At 45.8% G+C, this 9,053-nt stretch overlaps 1 protein-coding gene across 2 annotated transcripts in view; it reads left to right on the top strand.

Moving 5' to 3' along the window:
- Positions 1 to 6,247: 6,247 nt before the first annotated feature.
- The window catches only part of JARID2 (jumonji and AT-rich interaction domain containing 2), a 230,436-nt gene continuing 227,630 nt past the window's right edge, over positions 6,248 to 9,053 (top strand). The window contains exons 1-2 of one of the 2 annotated variants that reach the window (XM_040249295.1): positions 6,248 to 6,426; positions 7,203 to 7,406. In XM_040249295.1, coding sequence (XP_040105229.1) covers positions 7,362 to 7,406 — 45 coding nt within the window. In that variant the 5' untranslated portion in view covers positions 6,248 to 6,426; positions 7,203 to 7,361. Of the gene's footprint in view, positions 6,427 to 6,482; positions 6,937 to 7,202; positions 7,407 to 9,053 lie in introns of those variants that run through there. The other variant, XM_040249294.1, reaches the window with a different exon arrangement.

The raw sequence follows: 9,053 nt of genomic DNA on the forward strand, positions 1-9,053 counted from the left end.
CTCTCCTGATAACACGTTCTCCACCCCCATGTCCATGGTGAGAAACAAGTTTTCTTTGGAGCCATCTTCACCGACTGCTGACAGAAGAAAGAACTGCTGAGATGAGTAGAGGGAGAAGGAGCAGGAAGGAGGCAGGGGAGATGAGAACATCATTAGTAGCCCCGAAACTTGGAATCTGGACTCCTCAGTCAGATGAAGCAAACCCCTCCGCCCCCTTTTTTCCCTTAGCATTTTCATCTGGGCTTCATTTAATTGCAACAGAAGGTATCTTGGTTAATACGATTCCTTCCCTCTTTCCCTGCCTACTCGTAATTCTTTCTGCCTCAGTTTCCTTATCATGATTCCCTGTGGTTTCCTTGATCACCAATATGATTTCTTCCCCCCAAACACAGAGTGCAGTATTATTATAAACAGTAACTTCTATTTTTAGGAACTGCAGGTTTCCCGTCTTGGCTGCCTTACCAGAGAGTTTCTGAATCGGGGCCAGCTCTCTTTCAATAACACAAGACATAATCTAAGCAGAATAGTAATGATAGTCCAGAATTTTTTAGAAAATCCAAAGAACCAAGGACTTTCAGTGATTTGTCTAAATGAGGTCCACTCTCAACCAGGATAAAATATCACTTTATTGTGTCTGGTTTGTGCTCTGGCATTTAACTGAAGCTTAACAAATAAGACTGTAAATTCAGGGACAGGAAGCAGCGAATAACAAAAAGAACTAATGTCTCCTTGACATCACTCACTCTTAAGAAGGCTGTTTACTTCTCAGTTTACCTCCCAGTGTGTTTTAAAATACTCTTGCAAATCTCAGCTTGAAATAGCTGTTCTACCTTCTCTCAATAGAAGCCCCCGTCTTCTAAGTACACTGGCTTATAGTTATTTATAAACCTGATGTCAGTCAAAGATTATTTTGTATATCCCTCCTCCTAACTCTCCTTTCCCTACATACCAAGATAGACCTATATAAAATTAGAAACTTCACATAAAGGATTCAGTCACTTAGATAAGAATTATTGTCAGCAATCATTTCTTTCTGAAGCATAAATTCATCATATTGGGTGAAGCATGTCTCTGAGACTATTACATGGATACCAGCTCCTTAAAAAAAAAAAAAGAAGGCTTCTGTGGCCAAGGTAGTTTGGAAAACTATATGCTTCTTAGGGATTTTAACTCTACAATAAAGTACCTTTGGGTAAGTTAGAAATTCCAAATCTATTTCCTCAAAGAATCCTTTGCTTTCAGTACCTGGTAACATTTCATGGAATTATGTGTCTTGAATCACATTTTTGAAAACGAGGGGCGGCCTGCACACAGGATATGGAGGCAGGAGGCCAGGGTTTGACTCCTGGCTGTACAACCCTACTCGTTATATGACTTTGAGCAAATCAGAACCTCTTAATATTTCATTTTCACATAAAGAGTGAAGATGATAAGACCCATGTTAATCTGGGTTGTTTTATGGGTTAAACTATATTATTATTGACTGTTCTTTAAGCACTATAACAAGCTATATAAATGAGGTATCATCAGATATCACAGAGAAATATAAGGTTGTATTAGGCAATTAATTATGTATAAGTATATAAAGATATTTGCCCTAGTAATCCTTACCTAACAATTATGTATTTAAGTCTACTTGGGGGGGCCAGCACTGAGAGGGCAACAAGGAAGCATAGTCCAAAGGTCAAGGTAAGATTAGAGCAGGTTGGATCCAGAAATTTCTGTGGTGATAACTGAATTTAACCCTTTCATTTTATGTATGATGAAGTGAAGGCCCACAGAGGTCAAATGAATGGCTTAAGGTCATTCAGGATTAATGTTAGGAATATCTGATTCCCACCCAGTGATGGACATTATTGCCCAACGGCTGCCTCAGTATGAGACAAAACATGGCCCCATGAAATTTTCAGTCTAATGAGGTGAGACATACAAATGATATAATCAGAAAACAAGATGATGTGGAGCAAAATTTAAAAGCTCAAAAATGGGGCTGCAGGTAACCATTTGAGATGAGGGATATGTTAATTAGCTTGACTGTAACAGCCATTTCAAAATGGATATGCATATCCAAATACCTTAAATATATATAATTATTATTGTTTTAAAAATAATTTATTTTGGCTGCACTGGGTCTTAGTTGTGGCATTCAGGCTCTTCCGTGCGGCCTGTGGACTCTGTAGCTGTGGCATGCTTGTGGGATCTAGTTCCCTGGCCAGGGATTGAACCCAGGCCCCCTGCATTGAGAGTTCAGAGTCTTACCCATTGGACCACCAGCAAAGTCCTTGTAATTTTTATTTTTAAAAAGTGTGGCTGAAGTAACAGGGACAATGAGAATTCAGGAGTGAGGAAGCCCAGTAGCCAGGCTCAACTGGAGGTAAGACGAGCTGGGGCCTTAAGCAGTATACAGCACTATATTGAATTTGGATACTGAAAGAGGAAAAACAGTGGTGCTTCAAAACAGAATTGGAGATGATAAGTCAACAGACTAAGTGGCTGCCAAATTTTAAATAGTCAGGCATTATAGTTTGGGTGAAATATTCATTAGTAAGCATTACTGGACCCTTCCAAATTCTGAGAAGTTTCCGGAGCTTTAGAGAGAATATGAGAAGTAGACAACATGGTCTCTGATTTTTTTTTTTTCAGTTTGGTAGGTAAAGTCTCTCCGGGGCTGGTGGTCTCTGATTTTAAAAAGCTTATTTCTTTATTTGGAGAGGAGATGGGAACGTAAGACAAAATTGGAGAATCTAAGCATGTAAGTATCTTATACAGAGGGCAGTAGGGGAAGATGGGCTGTTAAGGCAGGATTTCTGCAAAGATGAACCCTGAGTTGTTTCTTAGGAGAACCTTGGAGTTGATTCATGTTTGAAAGCACCTAGGATAACTTGTGTCATTCCTTGCATTAAGAGGGAAGTTTCAATATGCATATAATGTAGGACTGTGCATTATTCTTCTGTCCTTGGTCTTTATTAACTTTTTAATTCTTTCCTTGTCATTTCTTATAGGAAATCAAGTGGAGGACTAGACTGCTTGATTCAGTATGGTCGCTCATACAGATGTGTACCCAGAATAGTAAGGGCCTGCTGTTATTCCTGTCTGATTTGTTACCTCTTCCTCTTTCACATCCATCATGTTCCCAGTCTTCCTATGATGGATAATTGACCTAATTAAGAGTATAAAAGGTAAGATTAAAGGAATGATATTTAGACTCTGCCCCATTAGTCACCATTCCCTCCAGCTAACCAGTTCCCAAGTCCTGTTGACTTTTGACATTCTAAATATTTCTCAACCTGTTCTCTGCTCTCTCTGCTCTTTCCTCTGCTGCTCTATTCAGATCATAACCATTTCTCATCTTATTTATGCTAGTACATTGCAACTGGTTTCTAGCTCTTCCTGCCTCTCTTTTCTTCAGTCCTCAACTTCATCTCTCACAATCAGAATCACTTTTCAAATACGCAAAGCCACTTTATCCCTCTAGTGAAAATCCTTCTGAGCTTCTTTTTAGCTTACAGGCAAAGTCCAAAGTGGCATGCAGATCCTTTCTCGCTCGGGCTCCTGTTCACCTCTCAGTTTTCTCTTTGGTTACTTCTAAAGAAAACTGAGTCCCATCCATGAGTGTGTGTGTTTTTTTTTTTTTTTTTTTAGGTCTCAAGGATTTTATTTTTTTAATGCAGTAAAGTTGCTTAGCATACTTCAAACTGCTGAACTCCTACTCATCCTTCAAAACTCCTTCATTCCTGGTCACCTCAGTAATGTATTCCCTTTACCACCTTTTCATAGTGCAAATACAGTACTTTTCAGAGGTATTATAATCAGTCATGAGTCTGCCTTTTCTACTGAGCCCTGTGCTTCTTAACAAAGGACTTTTGAGTGCTCTCTGTCTTCAGATGAGATCAGTGCTGGCATGTAGGTCCTGTAGCAACACTGTACCTAGTGAGGTCTTCCCCCACCCTCCCATCCCTCACACCACAACTTGAAGAGGTCAAGATAAGTGCTGGAAGAGGTTAAAATCATCAGGAGAGAGTAATAATTCACTGATAGAGGATGAAAAAGAGGCGTAAAAAGACAGGAAAGGTAAAAGGAAGTTCATCAGGAGATAGTTGCTTCCACAACAGGAAAGGCTTTCAACCCCTAAAAAGACCAGTCTATTTTCCCTTTCAGAGAAAACAACATGAATGTTATCCAAATCTTTTGGAAATGAGCAAATTCCTTCCTTTCGCCTGCCCTCCAGCCTCAACTAGAATGGTTTTTATGTGGTGACCTGGAGTTGGTAGCTCAGCAGGGGAGTTCTCCGCCTGGGGATGGAGAAGCCTAGCCTCAGAGGCTAGCTGAGAGAAACTAGAAGAAACCCACCTTTGTTCTTAAGAATTTTGCCTGGGGAAGGGCAGATCTGACATTAAACCTCCTGAGAGCTGGCTAAAACCCTGAGTGTGGAGAAGTGGAGGCTGCCAGTATACAGGTCATAATAATCAGAAAGTCTCTTGAAACCACCTCATTGTAAAAAGTCACTTGTATAAAGTCACTTGGGTGGTCAGTATGGAAAAATGGAATCTGTTCTATTGGGTCCTTCAGGATATGTGCCATATGAAGGCACAGAAGGTCATTTATTTTTATGACTGAAATCAACATATGACACATTATTTCAATTTTGAAAGCAGATCTTTTTAAAAAAGGTAAAGTCATAATTAAAAAGCATTTTAAAATAGCACTTTCTTGAGAATTCCCCTGCGGCCCAACCGTTAGGACTCTGTGATTCCACTTCAGGGCCACGGGTTCCATCCCTGATCAGGGAACTAAGATCCAGCACACCACGCTGCGCAGCAAAGGCAAAACTTTATTTGATTTACGGAAGTCTTTTAATAACGTGTCTGTTTCTTAGCTGGGCTAACACTATTACATAATCCACTCCAGAAGATGTGATGATCACTAATTTGTTGATGAGGAAAGCGACCAGCTCAGAGAGGCCATCCCGTACCTTTTAGGAAAGGGCCCTGGGTGGTATGACAGGTCTCTCACCTCCAGTTTGAGACCTTTCTAGACACTCCACAAACACTTCAAACACTGCTGTGGATAAAACCTAACGACTATGATACTTCCGACATAAGGAGAATCTAGGGGATGGGAATGAGAATTGAATGTATAGGAATGAGTATGAAGGCGTACTTAATTTCACTTCTCGTTTCTTAAAAGAACTGCCCGAGAGGAGATCCTTTAAAACATCACTGCTCTACATATACGGTGCGAATAAGGAAATTAACAATGCAGACTGGCTAAGAGAGACTTGAAGTAGCTAATAAGGCGAAGGCCGAAGAGATACACCGGGACCGCCTCCTTCATTTAGATCAACGATTAAATGAGCACAACAGGGGGCAGAGGCAGGTAGAACGCGGGTTCTCGCGTGGCTACCGCGGGTGGTATTCCCGGCACTCGGCGTTCCAGACGCTTCCTCGCCGTGTGCGGGTCTGTGTGGCTCGGACTCCATATTCCACTCGTTTCCCCTCAACGTTGTAGCCTCGCTAACAGGCACTCCAGACGCAAGAAACGCCGGGACCAGCCAAGATCCAGCGCGATCTCTTAAAAGACGGTGATTTTTTTTTTTTTTTTTGGTAGGAGGCGGCGGCCGGGGCTTCCCTTTTGGGGTCCCCCCACCCCCGACGCCGTTCTCGCCTGCCAGGCCGCGTGCCACGCCGGGAGGTGGCCTTTCCGCGAGGTGACCTCGGGCTCCCCCCGAGCCCGACCGCAGCACACTCCGTGTGGAGACGCGAGGCGGTGTCCTGAGGTGACACCGGCTGTGCCGCCGAGGCAGCAGGCGCCGCCGATCAACTAGTTCGCACCGAGGATTCCTCTTGGTGCGTGGCCCAGTTTTCCTCAGGACGGGCTCCAACCCCTAGCCGACACCGCCCCCCGCGCCGCCACGCTCCGAGGCCTTCCCTTGGGACGCGGCGCGTCCCTCCCCCGCCGCTCGGCGCGGCGCGGCGCGCGCGCGATTCCTCGATTCCACAGGCGGTTCGCGCCGCGGGTGGGGGCGGGGCGCGCGGGGAGGGGGCCGGCCGCCGCGGGGGGAGGGGGGCCGCGGTCGAGGGGCGGGGGCGGGCCGGCGTGGGGAGTTCCTCGCTCGCGGACCACACGCTCTGCGGGCCAATCCCGAGCCAGCCTCGCTCAGTGTCACACGCGGGACACGTCCAAGCATTTGTTGGCAGGGCCGGCGAGGGGGGCGGGGGCGGGGAGGAGGGGAGGGGAGTTGAGTGACAGGCTTGCGGGGCAGGCTGGGAATTGTAGTTCCCAGCGCCCATGGCCATAGCCATTTTGTAGTCGGGGGACTACAACTTCCAGAAGATCAAGGGGACCATTCTAAGGTGCCCGGGGAATAGGCGGCTCTCCCCGGGGCCAGGCGTCCTGGGGCACTGGCACCCAGCAGCCCGGCTGCAGGTAGACACGAGGCGTGGCGGGGGCTAGCGTTGTGGCGGCCGAGGGGTGAGCGGCAAGCTGGGGAAAGGGGGTGAGGTGGAGCGACCGAGCGTGCCATGCATTGAGCTAGGGAGCCTCTCTCAATTCCAGTCTTAGGCTCGGCGTGGGAGCGATGCCTGCGGGGTGGCCCGGGAAGTGTTTGTCGAGGCCTCTCGGGTGTCTCGTCGACGGGGCCGTGAGGGTCCTCTGGGCTGGGCCAGGGGCGGTCGGCACCGGAGTAGGCGGGCTCCTGGTGGCCCAGCTGTGGGAGTTTTCGGCTGGCGTCCGGCGGGGAATTATCCGAGGAGCCCTAACTTGTATAAAAGCAGAGTCCATTTAAAGTTGGGCTGGATAGCCTCTATCTCATTGGTTAGGGGGCTTGGAAAAAAGAGACTCGGCGAGCCCTCGCTGTGGTGCTGCCGCCGCCGCCGCCGCCGCCGCCGCCGCCGCTGGAGTTGACTCTTCTGCTCGCACTGCTGCTGCAGCACAAACGTGACTTCCAACATTTTTTATTTATCTTTCCCTTTTCTTTTCCAAGATGTAACTACAGCTCAGACACTAAGGACCTTCACGTTTCGCTGATGTAGTTTTTGGAGGAAAAAGGGGGGGGGAGTGAAGGGCGTCGGTTTTTTTTGTGTGTGTGTGTTTCGGGGGAAATTTTCCATTATGAGTGTTTTACTAAAGTGAATTTTTTTTTTGTTTGCTTCGTCTTTGGCTTTTTTTTTTTTTTCCCTTCCCAATTTCGGATTTATTTCAAGGCGAATCGGGCTTTGGGGAAAGAGGAAGAAAAGTCGGATTACAAGATCAGCCTCCACCAACAACAATAAAAACCACCAGGATATTTTTTTGCAAATTTCTGACGGCTTTAAATTCATGAAGCAATTGTCCCCTTTTGCAATCAGCATTTGGATCTCAGAATGAGCAAGGAAAGACCCAAGAGGAATATCATCCAGAAGAAATACGTAAGTGCTCCTAACAACACATCCTTTGACTTGTAGTTTTAAGCAATGGCTGTGAATGTCAAGTTTATAGATAATTCTGCAGCTGAAGGGTTTGAAACACAGCGTCCGATAAGGCTGTTTCTTTCTTTTCTGAAAGAAGGCTTTCAGGCAAAGTCGTGTCTGCCTAGTTTGGGTGAAAAAACAGATTGGTGTAGCGATACCTCCAGTGAATAAATTGACCTCGAATGACACAACCATAATCTAGTTTTAGATGAAAGGCAGGGGATTTTGGTGGAGCCTAGTCGGGGAGGTGGGGGCTGCGGTAATATAACTAAACTGCATTCTCGGGCGGATTTGTCCCCATATTGCACTTTGCATGCAAATGAGTGTTATTATTATTAATGTTATTTGGGAAATCGTGTAACGCGTGTGTGTTGGAAGACCTTTAAGTTGCAATCGAGGGTCCGATTATGGCGATCTTGTGCCTTGCACTGGCACATCAAATTTAATATATGTGGTCGTTTTGGCTTATTTGGTTCGCGACATAAACCAGTTGGGAATCATGTTACAGGGAATGCATTTGTTGGGATTGACTTTAATAATGGGACTGGTTTTGTTTAAAAATTCATGGTTTCCAGTTTTAGGGGAAAAAGACATAGAATATAGTTAATGTTTTTAAGTAGGCATGTGAATGTAAATGTGAGTGACTACAATTAATTTCTCCCAGTTAACTGGGCTTCTGAAATTTGGTGATTATTCCGAGATTTAAATGATTTGGAATAGTTAAATTTGTTTTGTGCATAGTACAGCTACGTTTTGATTGGCATGGGGAGTGTTTTTGTTTTGTGTGTGGTGGCTTTTTTTTTTTAAGTTTGGGGGGAGGGAGAGGAGAGGGGGGACCGAGGATTAACCAAATATGCACTCGAGTGATCGGTGATTAGCTGCATGCTTTAAATCAAAGAACCCATTAAAAAAAGAAAAGGCCGAATGAACACACATTAGGAATAATGCAATGTTATAAGAAAGTTTGATTTAACTCGGGTGGACAAATTGGTGTTAATATTTTCCCTTTTTGAGCAGTGTGATGTGTGTAATGGGAGATGACCTTCGGGGCACTGGTTTTGTAAAAAATAGATTTAATGGAAAAGCTGAATACCTCTTCTTGAGGGTTGATCCTAACCTACACACGTAAACTTCAACTATGAAAGAAATGCAAGGTTAAATAATCATGCCCAACTTAAAACGCTGCTCCCTAAAGAATTTAAGAATTAAAATACATCCGCATTGCAGAGGGCTGAGGAGAATGCAAAGGACTAGTTTAAACTCGGGCTGTAGAAACTGCAGGGAGACAAGCTTGCCTGCGAGCGTGGACGCCTTCCCGGGGCACGTCCGATCCGGGTGCAGCCACAAAGCAAAAAGGGGGTAGAACTTGGACCAGACCCACCCCCGCCCCCACCCCAGCCCTCGCTAAGTTGGGGAGAGGCGTGGGGTGGGATTTTTTGTTCCCGGTGGTCAGCGGATTGTGTCGATTCCGGGCGTCCGGCTGTTTGCCGGTGTCTGGCGGCGGCCGCAGGAGGCAGAGCACGAGTTAACGTTCGGGGAGCGAAGCCCGTGTTCCCGACGTGCTCGAGCCGGTGCGGCGGGGGCGGGGTGGGGGGGCGGTGCGTT

Source organism: Oryx dammah, unplaced genomic scaffold (assembly GCF_014754425.2).
Source record: "Oryx dammah isolate SB20612 unplaced genomic scaffold, SCBI_Odam_1.1 HiC_scaffold_11, whole genome shotgun sequence".
In the NCBI taxonomy this organism is placed as follows: Eukaryota; Metazoa; Chordata; class Mammalia; order Artiodactyla; family Bovidae; genus Oryx; species Oryx dammah.